The 18,098-nt window shown below is 52.7% G+C and overlaps 1 protein-coding gene across 1 annotated transcript in view; it reads right to left on the bottom strand.

Annotated features, from left to right (window-relative positions):
• PSD2 (pleckstrin and Sec7 domain containing 2) overlaps nucleotides 1-15,010 on the bottom strand; it is a 37,346-nt gene extending 22,336 nt beyond the window's left edge. The window contains exons 1-5 of the mRNA XM_008500779.2: nucleotides 14,535-15,010; nucleotides 9,245-9,733; nucleotides 7,838-8,032; nucleotides 3,099-3,179; nucleotides 2,427-2,539 (exon numbers count right to left, since the gene is read on the bottom strand). Coding sequence (XP_008499001.2) covers nucleotides 2,427-2,539; nucleotides 3,099-3,179; nucleotides 7,838-8,032; nucleotides 9,245-9,733; nucleotides 14,535-15,010 — 1,354 coding nt within the window. The remainder of the gene's footprint in view (nucleotides 1-2,426; nucleotides 2,540-3,098; nucleotides 3,180-7,837; nucleotides 8,033-9,244; nucleotides 9,734-14,534) is intronic.
• Nucleotides 15,011-18,098: the final 3,088 nt, after the last annotated feature.

Raw genomic sequence — 18,098 nt, 5'->3', positions numbered from 1 at the left:
TGCAGAGCACCAGGGAGGGAGGCAGGGGAAGGAATACTCCAGCCTCCACCTGTGGCCCTGCTTTTGGCATTTCTTGGTGGGCTCAGAAGCCTGGCAGCTCCACAGACCAAGCCCTGGTGCTCCTGGTTTGTCTCCTTGTGCAATCCATGCCCTGGGGTCAGGCTGGGACCCATCCCCAGGGCAGCAGGGGAAGTGACATTGTGGGAAGAGATGTGGAGCCAGAGAGTGACAGCTGGGGGCTGTCCCCAGCCCAAACCAAAGGCACCATTTGTGTGGAACTGTGACAAGCCCCAAGCACCCCATGCTCAAAGCCAAACTGAATTCTGCAAGCTAAAAACAACCAAACACCAGAGCCATGGGAGCACATGAGCTCCTCCCTTCCCTGGAAGAGCCCTGCTCTCTAAGGAAGGAAAGTTTTCCTCATGGAAACATCACAGATGGCTCTGGGAGGGCTGGCAGTCCTGAGGACATCTCCCTTCAAGAGAGAATCAGTGCCTAATGAGATGGTTCCTTCACTGCCACAAGCAGCACCTTTGGGCTCAGAGCCACTGCCTCCTCAGTGCAGGTTTTGGAGTCTCAGGGGGAGGTTCTGGGCTGACATCTTCATCTGTATCCCTTTGGTCAGGCAAATCATGTCCCACATGGCCCCAAGGTGGAGCTGGTGTCCCCAAACCTGCTGTTCTTTGCCTGCATTTTTAATCCACACCATGCCAAAAGACAACCAGGCAGTTCCATGTCTGGGCTTCTCCAAAAGAGGAGAGCAAAGCCACCAGCACAGCCCAGGCTGTGTCCCCACATGGTACAGAGCAGGGCATGACACCAGCAGCAGTCCTGTCTTTCAGATCCAGCTTTCCTTACTCTTCCCAGTTTTGTCATTTACAGGAGTGTAACACATTTAAAACAGGTCCTGCCAGCAGCACGGACACCTCCACTGAGGGCCACGCAGTCATGGAACAGTTAAATTTCTAGGTTTATATATATATATGTACTTATTTTTTTTTAATTTGGCATCAACAGGCACCTTCTCTCAGGGTATTCAAGCTAGGATCTAATTTCTCTTCTGACCTGTAGCCCATGTTGCTGTGGCAAAGCTTGAGTTTGGTCTGACTGGTCATGCTGGGAGGGGATGGGATGGGGTCAGGGATCTGATCCTCTGAGCTACAGCTCAGCCCCTGCTCAGGTCACTGTGGGCATTGGGCACCTGATAGCCAGAAGGGGAGAAGGTCCCAAGAGCTTTGTCTGGAGGAGTCCAGGTGGATAGGATAATGTTGGAGATCAGTTCCAGGGAGAGGTATTGAAAAGGGGTCTGGCATCTGGGATATTCCAGATGAGGTCTGCTGCTGAAAATTCACCTTGAAGCTTCATGTCTACAAGTGGAGGAGCAGTTGCAGGGGAAGATCCTCTCTGGTTCCATGGGGGACAACATCCATCATACAACCAGATGGAAAGGAAACCTAAAGCTGGACTTCATTGGGATCCCACTGATAAAAGCCAAAAAGTCATTTGGTTTGAGAACAGCTTGCTGGGCAGAGGGGCTGGAGGAGCCAAGGGACATTGGGCACTGGTGACTTTTGGGAAGGCCACAAGACAGTGACAAGCAGGAGCTCTGAGACACAAGGGACATGTTGCATGCTGAAGGGGTGGAGGAGGAGCAGCTGGCACTGGTGTCTGCCCAGTAACCTGAGTTCCAACCATTTCCACCAAGCAGGACTGTAGAGGCTCTCCTGCAGGTGTGAGCAGGGACCTGCCAACACCTGGATGTGCTGATGTGTACCAGAAACCACCTTTCCCATTTAAAAAATGGCAGAAGAAACTAGATCTACTTAAAATAAAGAAAGAAGTTGAAAATGGAGAGGGACTGAAACAAGTTAACAGAAGCTGCCACTCAGAATTTCACCCAGCTGTGTTTTCTCCTGCTGCAGCTGGTGATGAAAGGAACAAAACTCCTGTGCATGGCAAGGCACCAGCACTCCTCAACCTGCCTGGAAATCTCTTCTTCCATTCAGTGGACAAGGTCTTGAGCTGAGCTACCACCAGCCACTCCTTTGCCTGCTGCCAGCAACCACAACTGCAGCAATTTGCAGCTCCTGGGAATCACTTCCCACCTCCCCTGCTGCTCCACAAAGCATGGACACTGCTCCTGCTCCACCTGAGGAGCTTTTCTCAGCACAGCTCCTGGATACTTGGAGTGAGGAGCCCTGACAGACCCTGAGGGGCTTCACCTGGCTCCTGTGTACAGCACCTGGGGTCCCCAGGGCAGGGATGAGCATCGGGGCAGGATCCCAGAGAAAGGCAGGAGATGCAGGATGCTCAGTGGGTGCCGGTCAGACCCGGCTGGGAGGGGATGGTTTGACACTCAGGCTGGGTCACAAGGGGTGTTCTGGGAGTGTGAAATGGCCAAGAGAAGCGGGGAAGGGAGGTGGTACCTTCGGAGGTGCTCTCCTCAGGGTTGCACTGGCAGTATCTCCTGGAGAAGTGAATCAGCACCCGCTCCCGCTCCTGCGTCTCTCCCATCAGCGGGAAAGCTTTCAGGAACGTCCTGCAAAGAGAAGGGGGTACTTAAAGATGGGAATCCATCTGCTGGGGGGCACCCATGCTAAGGAGGGAGATGAACTCGGGGTCCTCAGAGCAGCTAGGAAGGTCTTTGTCCTCCCCCCAGCCTGTACACCCCTGGGCCCCTGCAGGGGCAATGGAAAAGGTGTCTGTGGAGCCAGCTCTGAGCTGTGTAGGGAAACATGCTGAGAGCTGCCCCACTGCTGCCTTGATGGCACCAGGATGGCTCGTCCATCCCCCGGGAAGAAGCTTCTCCCCCTTGCTCTGCTTTTGTACGGGATGGGATTCCTGGCAAAGCTGCTCCCCACCACAGGGAAGCAGGTCGTGGAGCCCTCCTGCCAAAGCCCCCTCGTGGTGGCAGTACCTTGTGCTAAACGTGACACCAAAGCAAAGATTTAACTGATAAACCTGGAGCTTCCCCCCAGTCCCTGCTCCTATCACATCAACAGCCTCCACAGCATCACCAAGTCCAGAGGAGGAGGAGGAACCCACCTCTCCACTCTGTCCAGCCCAAGCCCTAAGCAGGGGTGCCAGGGACAGCTCACCTGAGTGCTTTGTCAAGGGTCAGGCCAGTGAAGTCAAAGAAGCTGAGATACTCCTCTGCTACCAACTTGCTAAATTCGTTACTGTAATTAAAGAGGGAGTAGTCAGCCCCTTCATCAGGGAAGAAGACACTGCGTACAGGAGGACCAGCAAACTGCTGCCTCCTGGCCAGCTCAAACTCCCAGTGATACCCTGCAGATCTTCCCCAGACCCAAGGGGGCTTTGTCCTAGCTTGAAATGCTGCTGGAAGACCTCCAAAGGGCTCTGTGGTGCCCACAGCCCAGCTCTGTGCCTGCCAGCCCAAGACAACAAAGAATGAGAGCTGTGGGTCCCCAGGGTCCCCCTCTGCTCTGCTGCTGGCCAGGCAGAGCATCCCTCCAAACCAGCTTGTAGGAAGAAGCCACAAGGATGTCCTCTGCTCTTCAGGCACCTTCTCTCTTACCTCATCCATCGCTGGACACATCCCTTCCTCCTACTTCAGTTTTCCTGCTCTCCACATTGACTCCCATCCCACCTTCTCACCCCAGCATCTCCCATGGATGTCCCTGGGCCCTGCTCATCCTTGGGTGTTTCTCCAGAACCCATTCCCCTGGCACATTTCTGGAGCATCCTTGGGCACTTGTTGCTTTTGAAGGCAGAATGGGTGCTGTTAAGTTCCCCTATCTACACAACTCAGGTCGCCCAGGTGCAAGAACAAGCAGTGAGTGCTGGCAAGAAATGGGAGATGATCTGAGTATGCTCACTCCTTGCCAGGCAGAACTCCCCCCAAAATAAGGAGCATATTGCTAAGTGCTGCACTTGGAGTTTCACCCCAGGACACGTTACAGAACTCATTTCTTGTCCCACAGCTTTTTTTCACCTTCTTCTGGGAGGTGGATGCTGCAAAGCCTCTGGCACAGATGCTGCTTGGAAGCACGGGACAGGGGGGGATGTGACAGAGCAGTGTGACAGCTCCAGGGCAGAGAGGGCCAGGCTGAGTTCTGAGAGACAGGATGTGTGCTGGACTCTGCCCAGGAGACTGTTCCAAAGCTGTGCAAAGCCTCACACTCCTGAAGCAATCCTACCATTTGGGATTGCTAGCTCAGGGAATGAACAAGTCCTCATGGCCCCAGGGTGAGGCTGTCTGAGGCACTACCCGTATGCTTGGCATCCAGATCCCTGCCAGCTTCCCAGGGACACTGCTCACTTGCCCTGGAACCTCACAGTGAGGTGATGATGCAGAAGATGACCACGTGCTTGTGAAAGAAGATGCCACCACATCCCCACCTCTGTGCCAAAGAACAACCAGAACCCAGCCCAGGCTTCCTCTGGCATCCTCTTGACTCCACATCTGTCAAGGACTTGATGTGTTGGCTGTGCTGGGAACCAGCAAGGGCTCTGCCTTCCCCAGCCCAGCTCCCACCTCACATGTCCTGAGTCCTTCTGGCTGGGAAACTCTCTCTCAAGTCTCCTGGGTGCTGGGGAACTCTGGGCACACAACAAAAACCTCTGTAGCCATTAACCCAGAGGAACAGTGTCTCACTCCTCTCAAGTTGCCTTGAAGGACTGGCCCTGCCCAAGACTTCTGAAGTACAAAGATCTGGCATGTCTGCAGCCCAGCACAGAGCCTGAGGGGCTGGGTTGCTCCTGAGATATCCCCATGGCCTACACTTGGAGCTTTATCTTCATTTAAATCTCAGGCATTGGGATGGCCCAGGACAGAGGTGGAGTCCCCATCCCTGGAGGCATTTACAAGGCATTTGGAGCTGGTCCTTAAGGACAGGGTTTAGGAGCTGACTGTGGTGTTGGGCAAAGGTTGGGCTGGATGAGCTTGGAGGTCTCTTCCAACCCAACCATTCTGGGATTCTGTGGCTCTGTGATCTGCTGTGCAGGAGAAAAGTGACAGAGATGGGCACCTTCGTGATGGGAATGATGGGAAGCCTCTGGAAGGCTACAGAAGGCTTTGGAATACTGATTATTAATGAGTATGAATTATAGTATTGATTTATCCCTGAACAGTAAGGGATTTAAGCAAAGGAGGTGTAGGCTGGATGAGCTTGGAGGTCTCTTCCAACCCAACCATTCTGTGACTCTGTGATTAAACCCTGAACTGGACCTGTAGTCAGGGAGGATGAAGAGGGTCCATTCCCCCATCAGGGCAGCCCAGGATGGGAGGCAGACCTTGCTGCCTCTCCTTCAGCTCACCAGCTCTTCCTGAAAGCCAGGAATCCACAGGGAATTTGTGACCTCAGGACCAGAGGTCTGTGTCAGGTGCTGTGGTGCCAACACTCCCCAGCCTGGCTGCCTCTTTGGGTTCCTCTCTGGCTGGACAAGCTCCAGACAGCTCTGCTGAGGGGAACAGAGAGTGGTGCAGGACATCTGGAGGGACAGAAACCCCAGGAGGCAACAAACCCCTATGTGGAGCCAGTGGCATTGATGAGAGCCCTCTCCCCAGGTTCCAGAGCAATGGAGCCCTCCTGGGTCCCAGAGCTCCTACACTGGCCAGGGTTAACCCTTGCCTTGCTCTGAGTTTTAGATCTTTGCTCTGCTTCTTCCTCCTCCTCTCTGCCTGTGCCAGTCCCAGCCCCTCCTGCAGCTCAGCCATGGCAGGGACATCCCCAGATGGAAGCAAAGTGTTGTCCTTGGGGACATGTCTGGCATCCTCTGGGGGTGGCCCTGTCACACAGTCACCCCCTGCACACCTCCTCTCACCTTACCCCCCAGACTGATGCTGCCTGGGTCTGTTTGGGGAGGTCCATGCACACAGAGGGCTGAGTGACAACTGGGTCACAGCCCACCCCAGGAGATGGCACAGGTGCCCTGATCTTTAATCCCAGTTCCATTCCTGTTTCACTGGACACGGACAGAGGAATCATCCTGTTCTACAGACCTCAGTCTGTGTTATCCAGGATCCTTTTTGTACCACAGTCATCTGGGCAAAAAAAAAAAAAAAAAAAAAAAAAGCTTGTCCATAAGACAGTTTAAACTCCATGCAACAAGAGGCATGAGTGGTGACAGAGCTGAGATGATGCCACAGACAAACTCAGGAACAAGGATCCTCCATGGAGAGCTCAGTTGCCAAAACACAGGCTCTTCAGAGAGACACAAGTAATTTCTGAGGTTTTTTGAGGTTAAACTCACAGAATTGTGTCAGAAAGAGACACCCAACCTCCATTTCCTTGTTTGCCAAGCTTTTTCTACTTGTTTGACAGAGATGAATGGTTTGGGTTTGGGGTTTTGGTTTGTTTTTGGGGTGTTCTCTTTGTGTTTTTTTTTTAGAAAATTGCCAATAATCAGAAAGAAAGAAAAGAAAAAAAAGGTTAAATTAGTTTAAAAATTTAAAATGAGAATTCACTTTTTGAACAACCCTCCTACATGGAGCTGGCCTGAAAGCATCACTGAAGCATCCCCTGCTTCCCCAGGGGGAAGTTGGCCTTACATTGGCTTCAGGAAGCAAAACCATTTTAAAACACACCTATCCTCACCCTTCTTCCTTTCCTGCTCTGCAAATCCATCTGTTTGGTCCAGGAGCCTGCAGCTCTGATCATTTTTTGTGCTGGGAAATGATTGATGCCAAAAGCCCAGCTGATCCAAACAGAAGTTTTCTCCTAAAGCCTGGGTCAGTTCCCAAGGGTTCCCTGGGTCAGTTCCCAAACAGCTTCCCAAGAAATCTGAGGATTGCAGGTGTGAGAATTGCAGGGACAAAGGGACACACTCAGATGCTTCCCCAGGGCTCAGTTTCTTGAGACCTCCCCACTCCAAGAGCTCACGTGGCAAAAAAAAGGAGAGAAGGATGCAAGACCTGAGGCAGCAGCAATGGACCTGCTACAAGAACTACAGCAGAAAAGAAGAACAAGGATGCTGCCAGGTGATACAAAGAACCTCTCTAGGAGATATTTGAGTGCTCCTTTTCTGTCCCAGGACTAAGCTGGGAGTCACAGAAAATCCTTGGTACTGGAAGTTTGGGTGTTAGCTGAGGGACAGTTGTGTCCTGCTGATCCAAACAAGAGGTAGACATTTCAAGGACATTAAAAAAAAAAAAATAAACCAACAGCACAGGTTATATCTGATCCAGGAGAAGGATAGTGGGGATTGGTGTCTTCACACCCACTGGCACCCTAAAATAATCTGTTACTGCTACACCCATTGCTGTCATTTGTTCCTTAGACACATCTGTAACTCTCCCACTTTTGAACAAACACTTTTTATTTCCCTTCTGCCTTACCCAGGCAAATATACCAGCCTGAGGTTCTTGGAGCTGTGGTGTGTACCTGCCTCTGCATCACCCTCTTTAGGCCATCTACACAGACTGGGTCAGGAGGCACTGCAGCAAGAAGGTTTTGGGGTGCAGAAATTAAGAACCTGAGGACTGGAACCCAGTGCAGATCCAGGTCTGTATCCCAAAGCCTTTAGCCTGGGGATTGCTTTAGGGGAAGTCCTGATGGGCTCCTACCAAATGCTGGAAGCTCTTGATTCTGGCAGGCAGCACCTCGAGGCACTTAATTCCCAACACAGGCCAGCAATTTGTGGGATTCAGCTTCCAAGGGCATTTGCCTTGGATTACTTTCCACCAGGAGGATCTCCAGCAGCCCCGACTCCATCCAGCAAGCCCTGCTACCACCTGCTTTCTCCCTTCCTGCCTTTTTCCTGTCCTCCCAGAGCATGCCCACCCCTTCCCCCAACCCTCCCCACCCCAGCAGTGTTTTTCCTTGCCACATTCCAATTGCTTCCATCTCCATGGACCCCCCAGCCCCACACTTACTTTTTCCCCAGCTGGCGTGCCACGTCGCAGCGTTTGAAGCCCTCCAGGTTGTAGAGGCGTTTGGCCAACCTCTTGGCAGCCTCCCCATCCACCCTGCACCCGTTTGCCAAGGTGTCTGTGCTGCCCTGGTCGAGCTGTTCCGTGCTGCCCATCTCAGAGTCTGAGTCTGACAAGGTGTCCTTCAAGCTGGCCTCACTGCACAGGGAACAGGAGACAGTTCAAGGAGCATCAGTGTGATGAAAGCCAAAGAAAAAGCCTTTTTGTTGTTGGTTTCTTCCATAGAATATGGAAAAAACAACTGGATATTGGGCAAAGCTTCTTTCACTTCAGGTCAAATGAAAGAGTCCTTTTTTCTTTGCAAATGGGTAGGAAAAGACTGAAAGGGTGACTACTCCCTGGGAAGTAAGGATGGACCTGAACAGGGCCTACAGGAAAGCTGGGGAGGGATTTTTTATAAGGGTGTGGAGAGACAGCACAAGGGGTGATTCCTCCCTGGCAGTGTCTCAGGCCAGGCTGGATGGGGCTTGGAGCATCCTGGGCTGGTGTGAGGTGTCCCTGGCTCAGGTTGGAACTGGATATTCTTTAAGGTCCCTTCCAAGCCATGGGATTCCATGCTCTGTTCCAGGCAGGAGGCCTCACCACCTTTTTAAGCTTCCTCTCTCTGGTATGAAAAGGGATGCAAAGCTCTTTCAATCTTAGGGACAGCCATCATGCTCTTCAGTTCAGTTTATTTGCCAAGGGTGAGAAACCTCCCTTCCACAAATCCTGCCCATGGGGCTGGGAGCAGAGCTGCTGCCACTGCTGGGCTGCTCCTCTCCCAGTCCCTGCCTGCCAGCAGGAATGCTTCTTCCCACAGACAACCCCCTAGGCAGCCCCAGAGCTAGGGTAGCAGCTTTATTTTCTTGCCCAAGGCCAGTTACAGCATTATGGGCACATTTGTGGCCAGCTGGATGTCTGTTCTCACTCCTGACCTCCCATGGCTGCTCAGCATCTGCCTCCCTCATGCAAGGACCTGTCCTGCTGCCTCCCGAGGATGATGATGGTTTGGGGCTGAGCTGGTCCAAAGGATGAAGTCTCTGCTAATCTCCTGTCTGCAACAGAACTTTTGGGGAGGTATTCACAGGGAATGGCTTTTCCTGGGCTCCCCTGCAGTTTAGGATCTTGGCTTTGGGAACAGGGAGGAGCCAGAGGCTCGCTGGGGACTGGCTGGTTTAGTTCCATGGGCTCATGGTCCCCAGCTGCAGTCCTAACTTATGGGTAGGGAAGTTTTTCCTGTTGCTGCCTGGCTCCTCTGCCATGACAGAGGAAAAACAAGGAGAAAAAAAGCAGCTTCATCACTATCACATCTTGCTCCTGAACTTGGACACCCCTAAGAAAAGGAGCCCTTTGCCAGAGGAATTTCCTTACCTGATAGAGTTAATGATCTTGGTGGCATCTTCCTCTGAGCCTTCCAGGTGGAACCCATTTGGGATATTCTTCAAGGACAAGTGGCTCAGCACATTTTCTGACCTGCTACTGGTGATTGAGTGCCTGAGAGGGCTTCCAAAATCCCCCTCTGTGGGCTTTGCTGCTGCCTGCTCTTGCTTTTCAGCAGCCATGTGGTGCTGGACTTCTCTCTGCTGGGCTATGAGTTTCTGTTCCAAGAGTTCAGGGCTTTCCTTCACCCTTTGCTGGATCAATGGTGTGAGTGGAGCCTCAAAACTGACACAGCTGTCTGTCTCATCTGTCAGGGAGAGGACATCCAAGGAGTCCAAGCTGCTGTAGTATGTCCCTTTCATAAGGTCAGACTCAACAATCTTCTCAAAGGTCGAGCTGAACCCATCCCTGATGTCTTTGAATTGAAAATGTTCCTTCTCATCCTCGCTGTACAGCAGCCTGGCATCTCCTGAAGCAAACCTGGACCAAAAGGGGAAATGGAAAAAAACCACTCCAGGTGATTGCTGGCACTGTTCCCCTCAGAGGGAGGATGCAAGAGAAGTAGCAGCAGTGATTACAGACCCTCAGGACCCTTCTGGGGTGTGAGTCCCCTGGTTCCCTATTTTATTACAAGCTTCTAGAGCTGAAGAAGTTTTCTGAGGAGGGATCCCAGGGGTTAAGCCAACCCTTAACTGGGTCAGGCCCCAGTGAAAAAGCCAGAACAGTGAATTGGAAACCTTTGCATCTGGCACCTGCTACTGGATCCATGGCTGGACTGGATTTACCCCACTGTGCTCCAATTATGGTGACTTCAAAAGCAAGAAAATCCTTTAAGATCGAGGCCATTTCATCTAACTTTGGATGTCTGCAGCAAGTGTCCTTGATCCTTTTTATAGTGGAGAAAAAGCAGAAGCTTTTCAGGAGCAATTAATAGGCTGTAAGTTCAGCCTTTTTTTCTTAGATGAGGCACAAGTGCAAGACACCCTACAAACGGATTCCTCTGCACTGAGAGAGATGTAAAAGGGGATGGCCACACATCCAGGCAGGACAGGATCCACACCACTTTCCAGCTCACCTGTGGGATTCAGGCACAGCATCCCAGGCATGGAAGGAGGTTGCAAAAAACCCCTTCCAGGGAAGCACAGGTAACTGTCAGCAATCCCAACTCTTTTTGGTTTGGAATGGTGGGGTATTCATCCCAGGGGACATCTCAACATGAACCCCACTGGAAGAATGCATCTGAGGCAAAACCAGCAACATGCTGGGAGCCCTGGGAGGGTTCAGTCCCTCCTGGAATGCACCAGACTGCAAGGACTTGCCTAAACCACCCCAAATCTCTCAGGTGAAGCCTATCCCCTCACCTCCAGCAGCCACTGCTGCCATTTGCTGTGTCACAACCAGGATGCTCTCATGGTGGCTCTCAGTGTGTGGCTTTCCCTTTGGCTGGGATGGAGGTCACTGTCCTCATCCATGGCCACACACACAGTGCTTACAGGATGTGCATGAAACAGGCCCTGACAAACAACTTTTGGCATGCATTAAAAGTCTTTTCTGATGCCTGAGTTGGTGGAGACTCCATTTCTAAACCCAGGTCTGCAATGCCCTGAGTGAAAGCTTTCCTGAGGCTGCAGACCCACATAATAATCCTTTCATTCCAGGAAACTCTCCTCCAGTTCATCAGAGCTGCCATGCAGCAAATCAGACAGCAGCAGAAATGAGGCAGAACCCCACAGGCCCTTGTCTTTACCAAGCCATCCATGCCTGCAGTGCCTGGCCATGACCTCGTGCCCAGAGATGATCCCCTCCTTCCACAGAGCAGGAGGAACTTGAAAAACTTCCTCCCCTTGTGACAGGAAGGGCTTCACAGCCTTGCCTGACCCCACCAAAGGGAGTTATGGACCTGCCTGGACAGCTTGTCCCCTTGCCAAGCTTTTGGCAACGATCCCCATCCCCAGTGACCTCCCCTATCCTCTCCCCTACAGAGTCTCTGGGTCCCCACACCAAGGAAGAACCTCTTGTGAGTTCCCTAAATCCTCCAGGAGAGCCATCACAGAAGTTCTTAGCATGCAACACCTCATTCCCATCAGCAGCATCCATGCACCACAGTCCTGGACCATCCCTGGAGGTTTGGACTGGATTGGTGCCTGCAGGTGTTCACTTGGCTGCTCCTGCCCATCAAGCCCATGAAGAATCCATCAAGCACCTCCTGGATATTGCTTAGCAGCTCTCCCTTTGCCATAACCCCAAGGTAGATGGGTCCTGCTCTCTCACCACACAGAGTCAGTTTTATTACTGCTCACACCACAGAGATTGTGTTTTCCAGCCCTTTATTTATCTCTTGAGCCCAATTTTTTACAGAAGGCAATGAAGTGAACAAGCCTGTGTCCCTCTAAATGTCCCAGCAAAGGCTGTGTGGGACAGAGGGCAGAGACCAGGCCAGGAATTGTGGTCCTGGGTGGGCACTAAATCAGGCTCATCACAGCTCTCCTTGTATGGTCCCAGAAAAGATTGAGGACCAAGAGACTTTGCAGCTTAGAGCAGCCCAGAAGCATCCAATTCAAGCAAAGCCAGGGCAGGGTGGGAGAGAGTTCAAAGCCTCACTCGTGTGAATGAACCTGACACAGCCTCCCCAAAGAGAAGTGTTGTCTACTTATTGCTCAACAATTGCTTTAGTGTAGTAAGGAGCAGTACATTTAATTGCATTGCAACCAGTAGGTTTGATTTAATGGAACTGGAGTTGCCCAGCAGCCCCACGTTTTTAAGGCATCAGTCCCAAACCTGTGATTCAGGGAAGGTGAAAGACCCCAAGGTCACAATGATTGGAAAATGGGGCTCTGACCCAGGATATCTGCATGCCAGGGGATGAGTGTGGCATCCCCTGGGATGCCCTGGCACAGGGGATGCCACGGGATAAACAAGAAAGGGGGAAAGGGATTCAGTTAGCTAAGCAGAAGCAGTAAAGCTTTGGCTTCACTTCCTTGACTTTTTACACAACCATTTCTTGCACAGACACACGAGTGGGGCAATCGTGGATTCTTTCTCCAGACCCATCATGGAGTCAATGCCCTTGGATGGCTTTTAACCCCTTAACTCTCTGTGGGTTCAGAAGGAAGAGCAGGACTCGACACCTTCTTGTAAAGTACTTTGAGCTTTGGGAACAAAATGGCTCATACAAGCACCAACAGCAGCTGATGTACAAGGGATTTGCTCCCCAGGAATGGGAAGCTGACTGCCCAGTGGTAAAAGGTTAGTCCAGAGCCAGAGAAAGCCCAGGTTCTGCTTTAGTCAGAGTGGGTCATAACAGAAAAAGCAACATACTGAAGGGAAGTAAAGAAGAGAACTGGGGAAACTCAGAGCTGATGCAGACTGACAGTGACTTCTCAGTGCCTCCCTCCAGCTGTCAGCTTTTTCACTCCTGACCCACAAGGATCTAGGAGAGCCAGACAGTCAGCTAGAGTCAGGAAAGATCAGCTTCATGCTGGGTTTGGCCCAGTCCCATGTTTCTGCCATTTACCCTGGAGATAGGTGGTCAAAGTGCTAAGGAGCTCAAACCCAGTGAGCTGACCCATTCCCTGGGCACTCAGCACATTCCCAGCTTCCAGCTGTGTCCCTGAATTTTTCCAGCTGCCTTTGAATACAGTGTGTGACTTGTCCCTTGTGCATTCAGCTTCCAAAAAAATTATTTGCTATCCAAATGAATATGTTTAGAGCATAAGATTATGGGCTGTGCAGGCAGAGCCCAGTCAGGTTGCATCATCTCCAAATCCTGCCACTTCTCCCAATTTAGGCCCTAGTACTTTAAAATAATTGCACTTCCAGGGATTGCAGCAACATTCACCGACCATCCTTACCTTAATCTTGAACTCACAAGCTCTTCCAGGGAGCCATATACCAAAAAAAATTGTTCCCTTGCAACCTGAAAGATTTGTAAGCACCTAAGACTTGAACCACACAGCTCCTGGAGCTTTTGGGGGACCTGTCCTGGGTTGGCTCCCCAGCTCTGGGGGTGCTGGCACACCAGCAGCCTGCACTGGATATTTTTCCTCTCCAACATCTTCAATTGTGCTGGTTGAAGCAGTGCTGGTCCTTCCTGCTGGGGACCTTGGGTAAATCAAACCAGCAGCTTTTGACTAGGGAGCAATGAATTAGGAGAGGCAATGAATTAGGGAGGTCCTGCCCAAGCTCCAGACCCCACTCTGAGCAAGTGGCTCAGCCTGAAGGTGACTCCCAGGCCACTCATGGCCACTTGGCCCCTTTCACACCTTCTCCTCACAAGAAGTCCCCACGCTTCTCTGGGACATCTGCTGCTGCTCTTCTCCAGAACTCTCCTGTTCAAAGCATCTGCCCCAGGCTAGGAGAGGTACCTAGGCAAGGGCAAAAGCTTCACAGAGACCACAGCCCTCAGCTGGCTACAACAGAGGCCCCTGGATGGTTTCTGGTGGTGAGGAGAAGCATCCATACTCTTCCCAGGAAAAACCTTCCCTCATCCCAGTGACCAATAAATTCCCTTCAGCCTCACCCTGCATAGCCCCACAGGGAGTCCAGGCACTTGCAGAGGCATCAAATCAGCTGGAAACACTGCTCTGGGGGGAGCATCCCCAGCCTGGAGGGTTCTCCCATGAAAAGAGGCCACCAGTACAGAGGCCAGGTACACTGGGGGACATTGCACATGTTGCTGCTTTGCCTCAGGCACTTGAGAACAGGTTGGCCCTGGTGTCCCTCATCTCACTGCTGTGTCTGTGCCACCCAGGTGCTGGTGACACCTGTGGTAGGTGCAGCAGGGAGCACAGCTCAGTGCTTTGCCCTCTCTTACCAACAAGGTTGCTCTTGGGATGCAAACCTGCCAGGGGCTGCCAGGGACCTCCAGGGCTCCTAGACAAGCCCCACTCCCCACCTTCCCCTGGCTTTCATCCTTGTCCTAAGTTATCTCAGGCACCTCTGCCCCAGGTGCTGGAGCTGCCTCTCCAGCTGACAAGTGAGACACCCCCAAAATGAGCACAACTGGCACCAGCTCTCCCCAGATCCCTGAAGCTGCTCCTTGCCTTCAGCCACTCTGTGGCTCTGATCCCAGCTTCTCTGCGTTTGGAGCAGGGAAAAGCAATGTGAGAAGCCCAGAGAGAGAGAGAGAGAGAAAAAAAAAAGAGTGAAAAGCCAGAGTCAGCCATGAAAGCAGCTGCAGCTTTTTAAGCCGCTGAGTTCCACAGGGAGAGGGGAGGAACTCCAGGCAAGGAGGCTCCAGAAACACCCCCCAAACCCGGCCTTCCAGCGGCTTTGCACTCACCCGAGCTGCTCCTCGGGCTCCTCAGAGCTCAGAGCTTCCGAGGAGCCCAGGATTCCGTGGCTCCACTCCTTGCTGAGGGCCTGGCTGGGTATCCCCAGGGAAGGGGACCCCGAGTCCCCCGCGTCGCTCCCGCTGCCGTCCCGCGGCTCCCGTCCCGCTGCCAGCTCTGCCTCTACAGCGTCCCCCAGCCCCGGGCTGTCCTCAGGGCCACTCTCAGCGTCTGTCCCCGCTCCTTGCTCGTCCAGCCTTGAGCTCGGAGCTGCCGCTGTCGTTTCCAGCTGCCGGTGGCCCCCGCACTCCTCCTCCGCTCCTCCCGGGGGCTGAGCATCCTCCCGGGGCCCGGCTGGCTCCTTGGCCGGCTCCGCAGACTGGAGCTGCTCCTGCTCGGCCCGGGGGCTGCAGCCCGGCTGGGAGCCCGAGGAATGCGGCTCCTGGCAGCTTCCAGCAGAGGCTGGGATGTGGCTCTTCTCGCTCATATTCCGCTGGCTCCCGCCCCGCGCTCAGCTCAGCCTCGCTCCTACCTACAAATGGAAAAGGCACCGCGTCACCAGAGCCCCCCAGGAAAGCCACGGATTCCAGCTGGGAAGGGCAGCCCGAGGAAATCCTCCTCAAACCTCTGGACCCCACCCCCCGTATAAAAGGAAGGAGGGATCGTCCTAGGGGTGATGCTTTTGCAAAGCCTGGGGCTCCTTACCCATCTGGAGAGGAGACCCCTGAGCACCTGCCTGCTCCTGCTCCTCTCACAACCCCAAACAGCCCCAGACTGGTGCAGGGATCCTGTACCACCCGGGCTGTTGGTGTCCCAGCTGTCCAAGCAGCTCCTGGGGCTGGGGACAGGAATGTGGCATGTGCTGGCTACCAGGGTACCATTCCCAAGTCCTCCCTGCCTGCCAGAAAATAAGACAAATAGGGAAAATAGGTGTGACTGCTTTTTTTTTTTTTTTTTTTTCTCTTTTTAAATGCTTCTAAGCATCCGTGATGTGCCAATCTGTGGGATTCTTCCTGCTGACTTTTCATTCCTGCAGAGCTGCTTGCCTGCCAGAGTTACACTTCCCTTCCTCCCAGCACACAAACTCTGCTGAAGGGTGTCAGAAGTTGCCAGCTCAACCTCTGGCAAAAGTCTCCTTACTGAATGACCCCTGAGATGCTCTCTCAGTAGGATAAAGGGAGGACACCGTGCTGCACCAAACTAGAAAAGTGGCTTTTTTGATAAAAAAGATGCCTTTTTGGTGCTCATAACCCCACTGGTGCCAAGTCTGAGAGTCTCAAACACCCCCTGGGCTGGGCAAACTTTTCTGCCTGTAACCCCTGCAGCTGCAGTCAAGGGAACCTGGTGCCACCAGGAATGATCTCTGGCAGCAGGAGTTTTTCCTGGGACTCAGACAGAGGGCTGCTAACACCTGATTTTGGTTTAAAGCAATATTGGTCTTCACCTCCACAGGAAGCCCAGCTAACGAGTTGCAGCAGGCAGATGGGATCCCTGACTTCTCCCTCTAATTCTGCTCCTACCTCACATCTCAAGTGGGCCATTTAAAATCCCTGCCTTGACTTCTACCTCTGGAAACCAAGGTTAGGGTTACAGAGGTCGCATCACCTCTGAGAAGCTGTGAGGGTGCCCAGATGCCAGCAATGGGCTGTGGATCCTCTGACTTGCTGAGCTGCAGCTCTTGTTAGCTGTAAAAAATCATTTGTTTGCCTAATGCAAGGTCCCTTCCAACCCAAACAAATCATTCTATAAATCTAGGTAAGAAGAGGTGCTGGGCTGCATCTGTCTCTGCTCTTACAACCCCTCCAGCTGCAGGAGGTCCTGGAGGTGCCAGCAGCTTTCCTTGCTGCTGACTCCTCTGCACATGGGCAAGGAGCAAGGAGGAGGTGAGACTGGATCCCAAACATCCCTCTACGGCCTGGGCACAGGAAGATCCACCCAGGAAAATGCTGACCCTCTGGCTGAGCAGGACAGATCCTGAGGGGATCCTCAATCCTGGGCTGACCTTGCTCTGGTTCCACAGCCCAGACAATTTTGGACTCAGGATCTGGCTCCCTCTCTGTGTCCTGCTCCCCACAGCTGGGACACACAGGGAGCTGGGAAGTTCAGAGCCCCAATTAGGACAGGTCTGGGGGGACAAACACTGCCTGAGGGTTGCACATCCCACAATCATGAGATGGGGCAGGTCCCACCTCGGGGCAATGCTGGGGAGGGGGTGGGGATTTTACCTCTTCTCCAGGTGCATCCGTGTGCATCCCCTGCTGTCACAGGGCTCTCAGCATCCCTGCTCCAACCACTCCAGGCACTGCCAGGGTCTTCCAACAGCTGCACGATGTCTGCCTGTAACACAGGGACCAGAAAAATCACAGCCTGGCCTGAGAGGAGAATCCCACTGATCTCCTGCCACTCTGATCTTGTTTCTACACCCACCCCCTGTCCCCTTGCTTTGGAGAGCACTGCCAGTGGTCTTGCCCCTGCACCCTCTGGTCCTCCCTGGTTTTCAGCCATGGCAGTGCAAAAGCTGAGTGGAGGAGTAATATTTAGAAATGTCTTCTGACTTCTTGCTTAATGAAGTCCTCCCTGACCCCCACAAGAGCAAAGGGACACTGTGGTTGCAAGCTGCAGGAGAAACTGGAGAAACTGGAGAAACTGGGCAATGATCCCACTGAATGCCCAGTTTCATCAGCCAGAGACACATGTGCTGGAGATGGATCCCAACAGGTCCTCCCCAGCCCCCCCCCCCAACAAACCAAAAGCCAGGTTAAGAGGTCTTTGGGGGAACTGTAACAATTCTGAACTATCAAAATCCTGGAGGTGGGAAGATTTCCCTTGGAGCTCGTGTTGCAGGATGCAGGTTGGCAAGGGAGCAGTGATGCCTCTCCTCAGGTGGGGAGAAGCTCTGGTGACCACAGCTGGTGTGCCACATACAGACAGCTCTCTGGAAGTTAAAGGAGACCCAGACATTCTGAGATGTCTGCCTCAGGCTGGGAAAAGCCCTCAGAGGAGATTGGAAGCAGTTTTCTGTGTCAAGTCCCTGGGGAGGGATCTGTTCCCCCCTTCTCCTGGGCTTGCCTCTCTCTCAGCCAGCCTGCCTTTCCCTTCCAAGAGAAATTCCAGCCTGGGACACCACACCATCAGCTTTCTGTGGCCTGCAGGAGATGAGCCCTCCCATGGGAGGTCAAAACAAACCTCTGGGTCAGTCCTCAGGTTCACACATAGGGGTAAAGTCTCCTCTTGCTTGTTTTTCTGCCATCCCATACAAAGAAAAAAAGATCTGCAAATCCCTTTCCCAACAAATCCAGCACAGAAAATCAGTCCCAGGCATTTAGCCTTCCCATGCATGGACACCAGGGCTGAGCCAGTGCAGCATCTACAAAGAATTTACCTGCAAAGTTACTCAGACTCTCCTGAGCATGACCACACTGTAATCTCAAGTAATAAAGAAAACCTAATTATAGGCCAAATTTTGGCTTTCCCATAGTGAAGGCATCCATACAGACATGCAACATGGAGCCAACACCCAAATCTTTGGAGGAACCTTTCCAGCAAAGCTTTGCTGGCCTCTTCCTTAACATGAG

This window comes from Calypte anna, chromosome 13 (genome assembly GCF_003957555.1).
Source record: "Calypte anna isolate BGI_N300 chromosome 13, bCalAnn1_v1.p, whole genome shotgun sequence".
Classification (NCBI taxonomy): domain Eukaryota; kingdom Metazoa; phylum Chordata; class Aves; order Apodiformes; family Trochilidae; genus Calypte; species Calypte anna.
The sequence above is the reverse complement of the archived record's forward strand: the minus strand, read 5'-3'. Positions and strand labels throughout refer to the sequence as shown.